This window comes from Pararge aegeria, chromosome 5 (genome assembly GCF_905163445.1).
Source record: "Pararge aegeria chromosome 5, ilParAegt1.1, whole genome shotgun sequence".
NCBI lineage: Eukaryota > Metazoa > Arthropoda > Insecta > Lepidoptera > Nymphalidae > Pararge > Pararge aegeria.
Window position 1 is genome coordinate 10,863,397 of NC_053184.1, and position 20,061 is coordinate 10,883,457.

A 20,061-nucleotide genomic window follows, 5' to 3' on the forward strand; every position below is an offset into this window, starting at 1 on the left:
TAAATTACCGAATGCATATGCCTCTGCGACGAGAAATTGAAAATTAGCAATGAATATGGAATAATTTCTTTTTTCTATTTTATGCGTTAATCTTAGCGAGGCATAGAGTTGTGTAACAGCAATATACTTTGCCTAGAACACAAAATTAAGAACGTACAGAAACCGCGTAAATAAATAATATTGAAGCATAATAAAACCACTCCACTAATGACGTATTTAAGCTAACACGACAAGTAAAGCGCCTACTCTAAATCTTCGCCTTTTTTTTTTAAACAATCGCAAACTACTTGATTGTACATTGGATTTCGAAGGTTTTAGTCCGCGTTTTCTTACACTAATATACCTAACTCATTAACGTTAAATTTTCAGTTAGATAATGTAACAATTACATTTCCCGAAATCTCTAAGCATAATTTATAAGCTATTGAATAGGGTTCAATTAAATAACATGAGTAGCGTAACGGCACCTGTCGCTCGCCGCCTCTCACTAAACACTATTGAATAGCGTCGACAGACGGGCTAAATAAACTATGCATTCATCTCTTTATTATGATGTGTTAATCCTGGATTATCAGCAAATGTTAACACATGTTACCAGTTAGTAAAAAAACGCGATTGACTACAATAAGACCTATCATTCTGTCGGCATTCAAACTATTACAGTTTTTATGTCACTTATATTAAGATCGGTTTTTGTGATGATTGTAAATGCGCCGATTATTAGGGGCAGCTAATATTATTCCGGGGCGTTCAGTGTTGCCTTTTCATCCGCTAAGTATAAACAGGGGGAGTGTTTGGCGCTTGATCGCTCGGGCTCGGCGATTGATTAACTTTGTACTTGCTATTATGGGGTAAATAACGCGATTAAAATAAATTAACTGCAAGCTTCTGAGACACATTTAATTGATGTCAGTATTTTTATGCAATATTTATCAACGAATATAATCTGTTGACCTAACGGTTACATTACATCTTACAGTCGAAACGGAAACCGAGAGTGTAATAAGTAATGTACCATACACATTTCATACGACGATTTCAACACATTTTCGACGAAAACAACAGGCTAAACTTTTAAATCGTCATCATGATCATATCAACTGATTGACATCCACTGCTGAACATTTATGTAAGTTCTCAGAAAGAAACTGACCCTTTTTTTGCTGTTTTTCCGGTGTATGCAAAAAAGTTTGGTATTCAAAGTTTTGGTAGAACAAGTTATACACTCGCGTTAATAAAGTGCGATAATATTAACAAAAATATGGGTGAATAACATCTTGGATTATGAGCCTTTTATCTACGTAGTAAAGTTCTCGCTACGAGCGAGCGTGATGAAAAATATTGGTTTAAGTGTTGTAGTATTATATATAGTATAAAACTAAGTTGCTCCCTCTTTTTGTACGTTTACGCCACGGATTTATTCGCAGTTTTCAGCAATAGATACAATAATTTAAAAATAACTTTTATGTGTAGTATACATGCATATTATAGTGCAAAAATGCAAATCAATTCAAAGCTTTGTTCCACCTTTAGGGATGGAATTAAAAAAAAACTCCTCCTACATCTTTGGTGTGCTCTAAGCATTGGGTTAAAATTTCTAATATCTACTGATCATATGTTTGTCTGTCAGTAAGTTGTCTTTTGAGCTCGTACTCCTCATTGGTTACTACTAAAAATCAAGGTAAAGTCTGTTATAGTTGTAGATTTTTCGTATAATTTTTGTCAAAATGTCCCTATTAGTTAGTTAGACTGCCATTGGGCAGTATAGATATGGGATCAAAGTGGCGCATCCCGGGGTGAGTGCAGAGGCAGTGTCAATATTTGCTCTCCGTCCTGGCTAATGAATACAATTAGATCATTCCGCGCGGCCTCACGTTTTTCATACGCCCTGCTAAAGCCCTCTGACGTGTCGAAGGAAATTTCCAACGAGTGTAAATATTACTGCGGTTTTGTGAAATTTATCTCACGGATTTATAAATAGTTCTCTTTATTATTTTCATTAGGAAGGTACAAAATTCGTTGATTTAGTTTGCTTTTAGAAATGGTCTGAAAGTGTAATCCTTACTTACAAGTACTTAATACTACTTAATGAATATAAATACTATACTAAAAATAACTAAATAAATATGAATACTATGACAAAAATAAATAATTAATTTACTTCGACAATAGAGACATCGCCATCAAGCCTTAAAGTAAATGTTATATACTAAGATGGCTGATGAATATTATTTTATGAATAATATTCATAAATACTTATAATGTAAGTCACCGAAAAACATTCATGTTCATCACACACACATTTTCCACTTGTGAGAATTTAACCCACTGCCCTGGAATCAGAAAGCATGGTCACTGCCCACTGCGCCAATAGGGAGTCTATATTATATATGCGAGCGTGTGTTTTTCATTCCTTCCTTCACGCCCTAACTAACCAACCCATCAACTTGAATTTTGGAATACAGTTAGTTAAAAGGACGTTGAGTACACACAGGCTATACATATCTACACGGAGAACATACCACTAGTTTTTATCCTAGGAAAAATGGTTCCCAAGAGATTTAAAAATAAATAAATAAAGGCGAACGAAGAAAACGGGCAACAGCTAGTGAAAAATTAAAGTTTGTAGACTAGGCCAGAGGATTACGCGTATTGGATAAGTATCATAACTTGTAGGTACTGATACTTTTGAGAATAATAGCTATGCAGGTATTCTGGCTGTCTCTGTTTCACTGTGACCGTTTTCAATCTATCATTTTTAAGAGGTCGATCACTGATTGCGATTAATGCGTAAATAAAAAGGTAAATTGTATAAATACCCCACTGCGCAGGTCAGACATAAAAAAATATACCTACCTACCTACTTTAGCTACTAGCAAAAATAATTATTGCACAGGAAATACCTGTACGCAAAATATGCTGTGCACGTTTTTTTTTAAATATTCGGAGACTTGGCTAGCTACACTAGCATTGACGGCGACAGCGGTTGAAAAATGTTCTTCACGAAAGACAACTTTCGCCTACTTTTCAATTATAACTCGAGACAACATAATAATTATACGAGACAAAATTACTCATGGACTAGGTATAAGAAATGCATTTTCATAGGCGTAATTTAATTTTGAGTAGCGGAGAAAATAACACTTTTTAGGGTTCTATCTCGTACATACTCTGTTCTTCTGCAGTCCGTCTGTCCGTTTGTCTGAACTATAATATCTCATGTACCGTAATAGACAGAGAGTAAGGTTGAGAATTGAAAAAGTTTTTAATACAAGAACCGTTTTTCTTTTGCTCGATCTTAATAATGCAAATACTATGTATAGTTTCATATTGCACCGTAATACGGAACTCTGTGTCGAAATCCAACTTGGACTTAGCCGGTTTTTTCAATTGATTTATGTACGATCTTAGATATTAATTTAATGTATTATCAACAAAAGATAGAAATAAAGATGGAGAGCTCCTCAGAAGTGAAAGGTTGATTTATAATTATTGAAAGAAAAATTCGTCAAAAAAGTAGTTATTCAACAGAGCCTTTCACAGCCAGATATTGGATTAGGTATACATAGATGACATGGCTTCTTTAGTGTTAGGAAATCTATTCTAAAAGGGGTGTTGGACGAAGCTACGAAGGTTCTAAACGTGCCCTGGTCTTCAAAGAACGCACAACAAATTTAGACGTGTAATTATTTTGCTATAACCTTATCACTGTCAAATAATATTTAGCTATGAAGTTAGAGCAATTGCAACCCAAGCTTTTTTATCATTTCAGTAATTATAAATTTTATAATTTTAAGGAGATTTTCCAAAAAATAATTACTTTGACGTTCGAATTCTATAATCTAAACTTACGAGCAACGAGTAGCCGAAAGATGAATTAGCTGCAGTGTTTAGATCAACACAAAACTGAATACATTAACTGTTGTTTGGTGTTTACTCGCCAGGGTGCGCCACATGGCGATGTTACTGTTTATTTTAATACTCAGCCATTGTTGCTCGCCGCTCGCTCACTGTTTGCGGAGGGAACCGTGTTAAACTACCCTTGCGGATTTGTTTAAGGTGTCTGTTAGACTGTTAGCTTAATATTTCGACCATTCTGAATCCCTCAAGTCATGGACAGACGGCCTTCATTATTTGTCAAGTAGATTTATTTATTTAACTAATTTTTTTAAGACATCGCATATTTAGAATTTTGTTAATAGGTCACGTGTATGGTATTTTATCGGTTAGTATTTTCATCTGAATCGAACTGGAATGCCAAGTCTAATAGATCTTAGTTATAATTACAAATTCAGATCTCTGATCTATCATCAGTGCACCTATGCTTGTTCCGTGATACAGTCATACGAAATATATTCCTGTGTGGCTAAGGTTTCTAGATTAAAGTGCTACTAATGTCCATATTACAGCGAGGGTCGTCATAATTTTTAGCTTATTTTTGTCAGACTTCTAGGCACTGCTAGGAGATCGATGCGTCCTCTTTCTTTGGAGAGAAAAAGCTGTGCTCTCAGAGCCACATAAATGGGACTTCGTCGAATAAATAAAATATTGTATTTCTCTAAGTATAGTCACACTTTATAAAGAAGAGTTTTACCGCAAACAATCAAAGCGAAATCATTGTGTTTGTTACTCTGTCGTCAAACCTAGAATTTAACTATTGCAAACGTAAAAAAATAAACTTCATGATATGGTATGTATGTCAAAATGCTAAATAGCAAAATATTTACATGATTAATGACACTTGGTGCGCATAAAATTGTACACAAATATCTTTAGCCAAATTGATAGGGCTAAAATTCTGTCCTCTCCTTCCGTATTTAAATTGTAAAACTTTTGACCTGCCTAATTAGTTTGGAGATTTTTATAAAACTGAATTAGCATCATTATTTCATTAAAACGTATAGGTACACCGTAGATTACAATATAATCAATGACACAAAATCATTGCCTCCAATTAGAAGGGGCCCTTATCTAGCATGGCATCTGGAGCGTGTAGGTCAGAGGTGGCATCTGCAGAGTGCATCTCCCGTTTAATTACATTTATCGCCCCCCTCGCCCCGCTCCCAATTCGGTTCATTTGCAAAGTGCATTTCGATGCTGCCCGATTGTCCCAACCCCGTGCTTAATTGCCCACTGTCTGTATGTTATTTATTATTGACGTTTGTTCGAATGATGCCACATTTTTGGTCGTAGGTAAATATTAATATTATCTAATAACTAATGTTTGCCGGAAACGAATTAAATGTATTTCTTATTGTTTTCGAAGGTTAAAAAAAAAACTGCACATTTCAGCATGAGCCATTTATAAATTCATGCTGTAATTTCAAAACCAAGATTTTTTAATAAACTATATTATTTATTCCTGTTCGATTATAAATAATCGATTAAAAGAATCGAGTGTTCTCTGAGTACAGTTATTGTTGTTGTAGAAAACACATAGATAGTACATAGAAGATCGCTCCACAATTTACAAGAACGTTTTATGATATATCTAATATGACGGATCATAGAAGAAAGAATACCACCCATTCTGATTGTGAGCATTAAATTTGTCTCTACGTCGTAAGGTATTATGAGACTCAGAGAAAAAGGATAGTGGTATTAAAACAACCCTTCAGAACACTTCTCATTATAAAGGGGTGAATAAACAATTTTGCATAGGTTTTCTGAGGTGCTGCGGATTTTCATGGTTGCTACTAATTAGTAATTAGCTTGCTCATTTTCTGCAAGAAAATATTATGTTCATATTTTTAAACATAAATTCTTACGAATCGGATGGGCTAAAAAGAGTATGATCGCTGGAACTTGACTCAATATTTACATTAGAAGCACACAACGCATTCAATAAACATCGCAACAAATTCCGACAAACACATCGGCGGACGTTTATTTGCGTCGATCCCACGCTCGACTTCTCTCCGACTTCGCATTCCGCACGTCGTCGTATCGGTACTCATTTGTATTTGCGGCGGTTCCGTATTATTTGTTTGTTTGCGGATGCCGCATACGTTGTGGAGCTTTGATTTTTTCCAATTCGGAAATAATGCGGAAGGCGTGGAGCCCGGGGCGATCGGTGCTTTCGCGAGCGCCAATCAAGCGAACCTGTTCGTTAGTCGCCCGCGCCAGCGAGACTTGTCGCTTGGTTAACCCGGGCACGTACGTGGGACCTTTACGCTCGGAAGCACTGATTTTCTCTTAGATTCCAGGAAATTGTACTTTTGTCGATTTTTTTATTAAATAACTTTATTAAAATACTTCGATCTTTTTCACATATTTTGTTATAGTTATAGGTTTCATCTCAGATTGTACTTCAATTACAATCACCGATTGTTGGGGTATTAAAGATTTTAAGAGTATTGCTTTTTGTGACGGAGCTCCCGTGTCATCCCCCTACTTACTACCGTGCTTATTTCAGCCGCCAAGCAGCATTTTTGCAATGCTATATTCCGGTCTGAAGAGCGTGGTTGTGTAATTAAATGCATTTGAGTTTTAAAGCATACGCGCACGAGATGGACATAGGGCGGCACGTTGCAGGACGTGTACCTTACCGTCAGGTGCAGCAACTGCTTGGTCCGTCAATTATTAAAAAGAGGCTATGATTTTTTTTTGTATTGCTTTTCCGTAAAGCCCCTTGAGTGCTAACGCCTGCTTTTGTTTTATCTATGAGGATCCCTAAACACACCACTTATTGTATCACGTATCTTATAAATTCTGACCCGTTCTCAAATCTCCGTCAACGTAATGCTTTTCTACGAAATATTTTTAATCGAAATTGATAGGAGTTAGTGGGCTTTAACGATTTGAATCACATGTTAGTGACCATAGCAGAGGCGGACGGTGTAGGACTGCAATTTCAAATTGCAAGCTTGTAGTTCTTTTAAGAAAACTAAATAAACTAAATAACCTTAAAACATTTTGGTCCACCCCAGGGTTTCGTTCTTTTTACGTTGTCATGCTAACCATTCGAGGAACTATGCAGTCCTGTCCAACAGAAGGCAATACTTAATTCTCTGTAGCTCTGCAGTAGGTATCCTTACCACAATCATAACCACAAAAGCTCTACAGCTATGGGTGGGCCTCGGCTTGGTCAAGCAAACTTGTCCATCGGAGGCGGTCAAAAGCAGCATCTATGGAACTCTGAACTATACTCCATCACTCCATCGATCTAGGTCGTGCTCTGTCTCAACGCCCCTCCAATTCACCCTCAATCAACTTTCACAATAGATATATATAACTAAAAAAAGCCATTTATCCTCATCATCATATAAACCCTTTAACTTTATTACATAGCACGGGTCTCCTTCTACAACGAGAAGGAGTTAAGGCCGTAGTCCATCACGCTGGCTCAATGCGGATTAGTGGACGTTTATCCTACTACCATTAAAATAAAAATTACCACGTTACATTCACAGCATTACACAATTAAAATTATAAATATTTTAACAATTCTTAATCATTTATTTTAAATCATTAAATTAATTTAAAGGCTTGTGTTATGTTTTATCGTTGTAGAAGTCGCCTCCCCCAGCTTCATCCATTTCCTTCTTTCATTAGCGTTTATAATCAACAAAGGTCCACTTATTTAAGTAAAAACAACTGCCCAGCGTTTCCTTGGTCTTCTTCTTTTCTTTTCCTATTCCGTAGCAGCCACTCTGACAGTATTCTTATCCATGATTTGGTATTTATCTGCAAACTTGACCCGACAGAACATATAGCAATTAATAGTATTGGTGCATACCATAGCTGTAGTATGGACACGGACATAGTCAATGTGTCGCGCCATGAGTAGGTTATATTTTGTTAAGATAGGACGGGAGTGAATTTAATATTAAGGGGTGTGATAAATATGGTATTATTAAAAAATAGCGATAGGCCCGGTTTTTTGCTGCGTTTATAATCGTAGTAAGATATTAATCGTAACCTATAGCTTTCCACAATAAACGGACTTAAGTTTATATATATAATACATACAATAAACTATTTAGCTTTATAATATTAAAGCCAAAGAAGTTAAAGTCATAGTTAACATAGGTATATTTACAGACAGTGTTTCCGATGTTGTGAGATTAAGTTTCTTGGTAGCTACAAGACTTTTGGTTGTATTTAAAACGAATAGCCCTCAACAAAGTTAAAAGTGTATTCACTTTTTATCACCACTTTACAATAATCTTTAAGATGTTTTATCATTTAAAATTTAATAACAGCCATTTTCAACGGATAGTAGCGATTTGGGAACCTATAATTTCTGACTTTTCCTGGACTGGTCTGGTTGTAGGCTTTGGCCGTGGCTAGTTAACATCCTACCGACCAAGACTGCCTTGTGCTGTCAAGCTATTTAGCGTTCCCGTATACTTTGCCTCATAGAACGCAATTAGGGGCAAGGGTTGGATATAACTGTCATACGCCTAACAGGTTAGCCCGCTATGATCATCATAACATATAGTAGTAGAGTTAAAAATAAACAAGTAGGTATTACTAAATAATCATAGGCATATAGCACCGGTGAACGCAGCGTAGGTCGGCCCCCAACGAGGTGGACAGATGACATCAGGCTATATAGTAGCTGGGAGCCGTTGGTGGCAAGCGGCCCAGGGCCGTGCATTGTGGAACTCACTACAAAAGACCTATGTCCAGCAGTGGACGTCAATTGGTTGAGATGATGATGATGACTTAATAATCAATGCATTGTGCTGCAATGACTCTACATCTGTAATGTCAATTAGTGAAAGTAAAGCGTGAAAGACTGAATATTTCAACCATAATTTTTTGTTTGCCAAAAGTTATTTTTTGATCACCAATCCGTTTGCCCAGCGTGGTGATTACTGGAAAACCCCCCCTTAGACGAGAGGCCTTTTGTTCAGCTATGGACTGTTTTCGGCTATTGATTATGATGATGAAATTATGGAGACATGACTCATGCTGACATTATATAAATAGATAATATATTATATAAATAATAATATTACGACAATAGACACATCGCCAACTAGCCACAAAGTAAGCTTAGCTTGTATTATGGGTACTAAGATGACTGATGAATATTGTTATGAAGAATGTACATAAATACTTCTAACATACAAATAAACACATAGACAGTGAAAAACATTCATGTTCATCACAAAAAAAATTTTCCGTTGTGGGAATTGAACCCACAGCCTTGGACTCAGAAAGCAGGGTCGCTGCCCACTGCGCCAAGCGGCCGTCAAACATTCTAGAGTAGTAACGAAAGCGAAAAGAAAGTTTTTAAAAATTGTATGTAGCAATACATACAATTTTGCATACTTTTACGAATTTTATATATGACATATATTTTAAAATACATCATAAATTAAATTAAAATACTAAATAAAAAATTGGTTATAATAATGTTGATTGAATTATTATTATAACCAAAATTAGATCTCACGTATTTATTACATAGTGTTTGACGACCCTGACGCGAACAGAAGATGATGTATAGTTTCTTGTGATACTCGCTGACACACTAGCAAACCTTGGCCTTCATTGCAGTGCTAAATCTTTCATTCTCGTGTCATATTTTGCATGTGTCTTAGTCACTTTAATATTCGGAAATTAAATCTTATTTTTAGAATCACACGTTTTGACACTCTTCGAGGAATATATGGGTAAATGTGGTACTTTGCCAGCCATATTATTATAGTGCAATATGTGACTTATTTTAATAGTGAAAAAATCTTTTAAACCAAAAAATATCGTTTGGGCAAAGCAGGATGGCGTTTTATGGAAAAGACAGTTGAATATATATTTTTCATATTTTCAACTAACATTTTAAAGTCGGGCCACAATGGCAATAACTAATAATGTTAGGTATCCTGATAGAGATCGTTTTTTAACGATAAGCCGCCAGCCCACTTATAGTATTTTTGTTTTGCAAATACATATTTCTCGTTTCACTACGTATGAATTGCATGGCTAATCGCCTAACATCAAAATAGGTTACTATAACCTAACCTGCTCTTTAAAGTAAATTTTGATATTATAATAATAAATGAGGGACCAATCAGATGTAAGACGAGTGGCCTGTAAACAGCAAAGAATACGTCATACAATGTTTCGCCCTATGTGTAACGTTCAATAAAGTCACATCTACTCTCTGTTTGACGTCTGCCCCTCCTCACTTATAACAGTTAGTTCTAAAATACAAGTTATTCCTATTGTTAGATCTATTTAGCTATGACTCATCTACAACATACTAAATCTTAAATGAGAATGAGATTCTCAAGAGTGTGCTACACCGTACGAAAAGAGAAATCACGCCACGCTAATTTTTCTTTGTTCTTACCGATGCGATGTTTGTATTTAAACATACATTTTTACATTTTTACGTATTTAAACATACATTTAAAATTGAACTTTATAACTAAGGTTTTTTAAAAATATTTTAAAATGGATGCGTGTGATTGGCAATGTTATTCCATATCTCCGCGGATTCTAAAACCGAATTTGATGTGCTTTTATAAGAAAGAGTTTAGCGATTCTATTTGAACTCTAAAACAACCAACAGAGAATCAGTCAAATTCAAAAGTTTAAATAGCATCTGCATTTCGACCATAAATAATGAAGTCAGTTTAGTTTTTTTAGTCAAACTTTATTTATGGAAGGCTGTACCACTGCTATGCTATACACAGAACTATCATGTTATACTCGTGATCATCACTATAAACTCAATACCAGCCCACTACACGTACGGGCACGAGTCTTCTAATAGAATTAGCAGGGCTTTGCCCTTAGTCCACTAAGCTGGCCAAATGTGTATTAGTAAATTTCACGCCTTTGAGAACGTTATGGAGAACTCTCAAACATGCAGGTTCTCGATGTTTTCCTTCTCCTTTAATGATAGTAAATAAGTGACAGACATAACTCGATAGTTAGAAGCCGAAACGACTAGTAACCATAGCCATCACCTTTTCATATTGCTTAAAATTATTATAATAAAATCAATGATGTACCTTGCGTTTATGCATTTAGGTTTCACACGTGTATTGAGTATAAATTGTGTCAAAATTATTATAAGGAAATGTCAAAATATAAATGGACTCCGAACATAATTTGATATAGAAAAGACAACATTGATGGCACATGTGCACTGTGGTTAATATACCGGTGGCCATATTTAGGTACGGCAAATCATTTCAGACAGGAGTGTAGGCGGTTGAGTATATGTTACACGTGAGTGTGCGATAGAGTGATTAAAACCAACATCACAGAAATATATTATGAAAATCGTCTACACACGGCCAAGTTTGAGCATAGTGACGGTCCGCCTCAGAAACTAATAAAACATTAGAATTGTTGCTAGAGACGTAGAGTTCATTAACGTTTCCAAATATCAGTGCCAAGGCGAATTTACGTTAATGTTCGTAGGCGAGTCATAGACTTTAAATCATATATTACATGAATGACGACATTTCTAGTAACTGAAACATATTTTGTTGAAAGTTTTAAATTCTGGTTTAATACTAGTTACCTACCGATTGCGACCTCTAGTATATTTGTGTTTTCTTGGTAAAGAATACCTATATTGTCAGGCAAAGAAAGTATAATGTCTTATCTTCAGGACAACAAGGAAAAAATAGGCTCTTTCTACGCAAGCTCGCTCCAAAATAGATCTAATTGTTTAACACCAAGTATAGTCATCGCTTAACACAGCAATCAACAATCTGATGTCTAGAATTGCAGGACCATGGTTTGTGTGGGTGTAAGTATACATTGTCATTAAAATCACTTTCCCGATAACTACTAGACTGAAAGACAACAATCTGTAAGTACATCAAAATATTACCTTTCCCTGCAAACAGCCAGAACTGACGTTTCAAAAGGTCTTATGAAGTAAGCCTAATTGGAAAAGATAATTTTGTATTCCACACATTATAGCAACAAAATTTAAAATATTCCAGTTTTTACGACTTTATCACAAGTTAGTTATAACGACCACAACGACGGCAACGTGTTCTCCGAGGCCCGCAAGAGTTGACACCGCCAATTTTCTAACTCCAGACTGGTACTGAGAATTCATTAACAGAAAAACCCAATACCTAAGAAGGTTTGGCCCGACCCGGGATTCGAACCCGAGGCCTCTTTATGCGTCATGGTAACCACTAGACTAAAGAGCAGCAGATTTTATCATCACAAATCATTATGACCGATACGGATGGGCCGAAGAGTTCACTAATAGAGTTTCCGTTTCGACGGAATTCCGAAAACATAAAAGCGTGTAAACATCATCAGTGAGGACGGCGATGAACAAACATGGTGTGCGTATGATTGTCGGGCCACGAGTCGGGCCGCGTTTTTTACAGTAACGTTGCCCAATCAGCGCCAGTGGCAGTTGCAATTATCGCTGGTACCAAATCGAATTACGATCAATTCGGATTTGCGCGCATTCGGACGAATATAAAACGGTTTGCATTAAAATTTTGTGCGATGCATGGGATGCGTTCCCATTAGTCCGGCTAACTTTGTTTATTCGTCCGTACTGGGCTGGATTTCGGCGGCCAGTAGTTTTATTGTCTCTTTCGCGATCTATTCGGTGCATATAATTTGTAGGATTCGAGTTGTTGAATTTATATACGGGTTTGACATTTTCTGCGCGTTAAATCTATATATATATATATATAAAAGAAAGTTGTGTTAGTTACACCATTTATAACTCAAGAACGGCTGTACAATTTTTTATGATATTTGATTATTTGGATTTCTCTTAGACCGAAATAGGATAATAAGTATTAAAATCTAATATTCATAAAAAAAATGATCTGCCGTACGAAGTTCGCCGGGACAGCTAGTTCAAAATAAAAGTCAAAACTTTATTTATTTAAATTGTAATCATTATTAATAGCTTAGCCTTTAGCAGTCCACTAATGTACTTCAGGCTTCTAATAACTGCAGGGTTTGCCTAAGATCACTACACTAGGTTGGGTGACCGCAGTTGATGGTAGTATTAATACAGGGGACTCTGCTGCCCGTTCTCCGTTATATCCCGAAGAGGACGGTTGGTGACAACTATATTCTTATCTGTATAAATGATACGCCATGTGGTGACAACCACATTTAATCAATTGATAATAATAATATTATTACCGTAATATTTAATTTCATTTACCTGCCTCGAAAAGGGAGTTCATATTAAAACGGTAAATATCTGTTGTGTTGATCACTATGTACGCTATGTAAATAGTGAGTGTGAGTGTGTCACTATGTACATAGCTCGTTCTTCATAGAGGGATTCTCCAGCCACTCAGAGCCTTGAGGATTGTTATTTTTGTTCGTGGTACTAAATAATATGTGCGTAGGTCCTGAAAAAAATATAGTAAGATTATGGCAATTACTACACTTAACAGTAACTTAAAAGCTAGAAATTAAAGCTACGAGAGGTAAAGATTAAGATCCCTCGTTGCCTCCAACGTTGCTAGGGGCTCTAAGATGTCTTTAAGCAAACTAATACGGGTTTTACTTTTTTATCGTCATCTTACAGTGTCATTTAAAAATAATTTGAGGGACCTAGAAAAAGTTATAAGTAATTCAAACCGAGGCACTTTATTGTTTATTTAACAGTTTATATTATAAATTGGATCTACTTATCTAGAAGCTTAAATTTAATATAAATTTTGTCTCGTCACCCGGTAGTTAAAAATACAATTAGTTTACAATTTCGTTTTAATAATTTACCATTTTTTTTAAAGTTTATTGAGTATCAGTATGAGTAAATTGGTTACTTTTAATTTATATTAACATGACTTTCTATATATTCCAGGTATGGTTCCAAAACCGAAGAGCTAAATTCCGGAAACAGGAACGTCTGGCGCAACAGAAGGCGGGTGAAGCGCCCATAAAGGCTGAAGGCAAACGGGACAAGCCAGGGTCTCCCGCGACCTCCCCGCACCCAGCGTCTGCACCTACGCAGCCTTCCCACCACACTTTACCACATTTATCACCACCTGACTTAAAACCTATCACCTCAGCAGGTATAAAACGATTTATTTTTAAAACATAAAGATTCGTGAAAGATATTGCAAATAATAAGGATTTACATGTTTTGCGATTTTGAGTACCTTTGGATATTTAAAATAACTCTACTTAGTCTATTTTTGTATTTATATATCACGAAAACATTAATAGTTTTTCGATATAGCTTATTATTAAAACATATGATTTGGTCCAACCGTCATCGCGTCTGCGGTCACTTGCAGTATTTCCATCTATTCATTATTACACAGGGGATTTCGCATTGAACAAACTTAATGTATATTATAAAATTCAAAATTGGTAAGATTTATATAGATCGCAGCAATCAATCGCATCAAAACTGCCATTCTCACACATGTCACTGCTATTAATCGTTTGCATAGAGACGTTGCATCACAGAAATATGTTACAAGTAGAAAGCCTTAATCAGAAACTCGTGCAAATAAGCAGTAGTAGCATGTGCAATATTTCAACGGTTGATAACTAAGAGGTATAGCAAGAATATAGTGAAAGATTTATGTGAGTGTACTTGAACTTTGTTGAAACGCGACAGATTTGCATGCGATCTTTAAAATCGCCTGCAATGTAGGAAATTTAAGTTAGAGAAATTAACGTTAGCGTAAAAAAGGCATTTAATATGGAGGAATCAACGTCAATATTTAAAATCTCCATACATAAGATACTTAACTTCGAAGTTAAGTTTGTTAACCTATAAGTTACACCAACGGCAAAGTTCTACAAAGTAGCAACCAATTTAGCCGGCTCTTTTTGATATCACAATGGGGGCCTTAGAGCAAGTTAATGAAGCAAAATCTTACGACCTAGACTAATATAAATAATAGTTGTTTTTTGAATATAAGGATTTGGCATATAGATGGTTAAATCAAATATTAAGTTAATTCGGTGAAAATAAGTTTAGATGAATTTTAGGAGTAAAAATTAGGATTTGCAATTACAGTTGCCAAAAAATGCCATTAACGAGAGTAATCAATCAAATACTTAAGGCACTTTGAAACTAATGTAGCCGCAATGCCATTAAAAAATATACAAAGTGTCTGTCATAAATCATGTTGGTATTTATAAACATATTTATTTGATCTTTTTATTTACTACATTTTACACTTTATGTCAGACTACTACCGTTATTTTAGCTAACTCTATGCTAAAAATCAGGTTGCTCAGTTAGGGCGTGAAGGAAAGAAAAACAAACAAACAATAAAACAAATACAATTTACGACTGTACACCATAATTCAGATAAGTAATTTTTGTAGCAATATTAATTTTAATATTGCTACAAAAATTAATGTGCAGGATGAACTGTCATTCCGTATTCTACCCACCCTAAAATACCACATCTAAATAACTTTAAACATATTTGCATGTTTTTATAAATTGAAGTTATTAAAATTTTATAGACATTGTGTTTCCACGTGTTCGATAACTTTTAAAAATTATACAAACTTCGAATAACAGCAGTTGAATTTTACGCTTTCAAATTCCAAGCATGTAGACCTATTAAATAGGCTCTGTGCTGAGCCAATGATTGATTTCGCTTTTAAAAATAGACTAGTATGATCTAGTCTATTTTTTTTAATTTACTTTATGTGTGCAGTACTAGTACCTATTACAATATTTAAGGTATATTAACTTTAATATAATAGAAGTAAAACAGTCCGTTATTTTTATATACCTAAACCGAGTGCGAACACAACAATGTTTTTATTATATTTTTATTCAATTATGTTGGCGTTGGGTTGAAAGGAACGCGTCGATGAAAAATTACTCTACCCACCACGGCGTGTTGACGTTATCATTGTCACTATGAGCGTACCGGTATACGTTGTTTCATTTTCTAATCATCACCATCATCATGAAAGCAGGAAGCTTAATAAGGATGTTGATCATCATCAGCCTTAATATAATCTGCTTGTTTTTTTTCTCAGAAAATAGTTGGATTAGGTTTTACGATTATCGTTAAATGTTACAGATCACTTACATCTATTTAAAGTATATATTAACGTATATATACTTTTAGGTCCGGGCCTGAGAAATAGAATTTTTGTCATATTATAGAGGTAGAGTGGTACATACTTGATCATTTGTTTTTTTTTTGTTTTTGGTTTGTATTCCTAATTTCAATCGGAAGAGAATTTTTTGTTTCGATTCTTTTATTGGGTTTGTATGACACTGATCATCATTATCAGAGCACGGGTCTCCGCCCGGAAATTTCCAGAGCGACTGCAGATCGGTGGAATTCCTTTCAGAACATTATGGAGACTATCAGGCATGCAGGTTTCCTCATGATGTTTTCCTTCACCGTTAAAGCAAGTGATAATTAATTGCTTAAACGCAAATAACTTAGAAAAGTTATCCAGACAGTAAGATTAACGAGCCGGGTTTCGAATATGCTCCCTCCGATGGTGAAGCCGAAGTCTTAATCACTAGGCTACATATAATTACGGCAATAATAACACTTATAGTCATTTATTAAAAATTAACTTCTCTATTATATTTCGCTACTCCAGTGCAACGGTTCCGACTATCACATGCAACTGATAACCCAAGACCGAAGAAAAGCTTAACGACAGGCTGGTGTAGGCAATTTACTTACTCTGATATTGTTTATCTAATTGGGAATTTTTGCAGGCAAAAATTTTCCATAATCGAAAACTGACTTTAAACAAAAACATCAAACCGATAAATCCAAATTACGACCGCCGGATTACCGATTACCGAACCTAAATTTACATCGATGATCCTGTTACCGTATTTTTAGATGTTATCTTCAAAATCTTTAAGATATGAACATTGATCGGCCGTATTATAATCTGATGAGTCACGCATACCGCTAGATCGCCCAATCGCACTATTTCAGGTCCCTGCGTGGGAGAACATAACAAGGCTGATTTCGACAACAGAAATAAAACATGGCCTCAAAATAGAATTTAAAATTAGAAGATGCATTGAAAAGTTACCATTACAGTTGATACTTTGTTGAAATGTGTATTAATAGAATCCAAGCAATCGGGTCCAAGCAGTCAGGTCGAGTTAGAAGTTTAAGTTGTGTTATTTTCTCCGAAACTTTACTTGTGGTTAAAAATTGGATGTTGTTAAACAAAATCGATCCAATCCACACCGGGGTAGTTTTGACATATTAAGGGAGGGCCCTTAAAATAAATGTGGCATAACATTGCAGTAGTTATAAATATACACACGTTACGCCACTTTTATTTCTAAGGCCCTGAATATCTGAAAACTATCTGAAATTGTATTGGATCTTCGTCCAATTGATGTTAAAAATTACTAGGTATGATCATATGAGCCGTATCACAGCGGATGCCTATTGCCAAGGGCTTATACATCAGTACATTCAGTACATAGATTACTTACATTATTTATTACTATTATTGTTTATTATTTACGTATTACATATAAAATTATGTATGTATCTTTCTTACTTAGAGATACCTTAACATTAGTTTCGTACTGTATATAGAATTGTTAATTATATAGAAAATTTCAACAAGGCATTTTATCAATTAAATAAATCACTCATGAGTTTAGTAACTGGCGCCGACAACACCTACTTCGATTATAATCGTTTCGAACGCAAAATTTAGAATGATAGCTCTGCTGACAACTACATAGGTTCTTACCTACTTTATGCAATCCTCATACTGTAAAATAACTTTGCTAAGGTTGCAGTGTCTTAATTGGTATGTACAACAAAGTAACTAAAGAGTAATTCGATACTTTTACCAATTTTTCCCACCTGGTGCAGTAGTGAACGATCTGCTTTTAAGATAAATGGAGGTAACTGTTCGATCCCTAGCAGGGGCTATTTGTAATTTAAAATTTCCGAATTTTCTCTAGTCTAGTCTAGTGGGAGGCTTCGGCCGTGGCTATTTGGCAAACTGCCAAAGACATGCCGCCGAACTATTTGGCGTTCCGTTACGAACGAACAATTAGGGGTGCAAACAAGTAGCCTGCCACCATCTCTGACTGCAATGTGTAAAATGCTGTTTAATACAAATAAAAGAATAGATTAAAACTTTATTGCAAACCCCTATAACAGTTCGCATTAAATACCGCTAACTACATTAATCCCGTTTTTTATGTGCGTATCAATTTGTTATCGGCCGCGACAACATAATGACAAACAATAAAAACGTGACTAGATGAGTAGCGTACAGGTGTTCTATGAGCGGCGGTAAACTAGAGGGCGTATAATGGCTTGCGGCTGGATTAATCACATTACGCCGCCACTGTTCCGCGCTACGCCGTTCGCGCCAGATTTTCACTTCGGCTCATTTGCGCTAATTGTGCACGCGATTGTCACTCAGGCTTGAATAAACAACGGAGCGGCGGCAAGGATTAGGTGATTAGCACCTAATTGTGTTACCACGATTATTTCATATCTAGCGCACCTGCAGTCTGATTTCACATTCGGGATTTGAATGCACGAGTTTTCATTGCGCTAATTGCAATTTAGAGCTGCCCGTAAAAGTAGTTATCAATTATGACATAAAGGATCTAATTTGAATGTGACATTTTCTTTTGTTTCAGTTCGAATTTGGTTCTAATGTTTTAGCTATGTGACCTTAGTTCTGTTCCAACCCACGCTAAAGTAATATACCACGCGAAATATTTAGGGCCTTACAATTTAACGTGGCATAACGTAGCAATAGTTGTGCAGCGATATTACACGTTCTGACATTTGAAATGTGCTTTCAGTTCAAGTGTGACAAAACTTACGCAACTATTGCGACGTTACGCCACTTTTATTTCACATAATATCTCTAGGGAAAGCTATGAAAATTGGCAGGCCTAACAGTATCTATCCTTTTCAAAATGTCATACGGAAAAGTACTATATTTTAAAGAAATTATAAATTTAGTTTATTTTACAAATTTGTGTATAACACAATTGGCACTATATGTAATAAATATTTTTTTAAGAGTTATGATTACGTTTTGTACAAACCATCATGATTTTCAGTCCATTTTTTATATAAATAATAATAATACTAATAAATGAATATACTACGACAATACACACATCGCCACCTAGCCCCAAAGTAAGCATAGCTTGTGTTATGGGTACTAAGATGACTGATGAATATTTTTAAGAATAATATACATAAATACTTAGAATATACATATAAACACCCAGTAACTGAAAAACATTCATGCTCATCACACAAACATTTTCCAGTTGTGGGAATCGAACCCACGGCCTTGGACTCAGAAAGCAGGGTAGCTGCCCACTGCGCCAATAGGCCGTCAAATTTTATAAAATCATTATAAAAATAAGTCATGAATCCTTTCTTTTATTTTGCAGCTAACAAGCTATGTGAAGAGTTGAACGGTGTCGGCGGTGGCTCCGAACCGCCAGTGGGTAGCATGGGCGGAAAATGGGCGGGCGGCTGTGGTCTCCTACGCCAACCATCGGGTTTTCCCCTCCTCGGTGTCGCACCCCCGAACTACCTGCTATCAGACCATCTTGGCACTCTCGCCAAAACGAACAACCATCTTTTCTAATGGTCACAACTATTCTAAAACTTTGATCGATAAATACCAAAAAAAATGAAACAATGTCAAAACTATGACAGTCAAGTGAAAGTGAATTTGGTTCGCACAAGCGAGTGATAAATATCGATACTATTAAGTGAACTCTTTTAGCGAATATTAAAAGTGAAACATTCCAAGTGCCAAACAATTGTGTCCATTAAGTATAGATGAATCGCAATATTAAATTATCAATAGATGTTTTTATTGTAACGACGGAGAGTGAACTTGTAAACATTAAAATACCCTAGGTTTTTTTATAGCGCCACCATCCATGTAAAACGTGCTACTTTACTTATTGTGCGCTATTCAAAACTTTATATTAGTCAATACATTTGTACTTATATCGTTGTCCAAATCTTGTAGTAGACCTACGGCAGATTTTGCATTAAAACATTGAGAAAAATGTATTGAAAAATCTGGTAACAAAGTTCTCAGTGCTATTAAAATTTGCGTCTCAGCCATTGCATATATTTACCACACTTGCAACATAAATAGTTTCTGTGT

At 35.5% G+C, this 20,061-nt stretch overlaps 1 protein-coding gene across 1 annotated transcript in view; it reads left to right on the plus strand.

The window, feature by feature from the left end:
- Positions 1-19,527, plus strand: part of LOC120623817 (paired mesoderm homeobox protein 2B-like) — a 50,866-nt gene extending 31,339 nt beyond the window's left edge. Inside the window, exons 3-4 of the mRNA XM_039890075.1 lie at positions 13,775-13,985; positions 19,328-19,527. Of these exons, the coding sequence (XP_039746009.1) occupies positions 13,775-13,985; positions 19,328-19,527 (411 nt within the window). The remainder of the gene's footprint in view (positions 1-13,774; positions 13,986-19,327) is intronic.
- Positions 19,528-20,061: the final 534 nt, after the last annotated feature.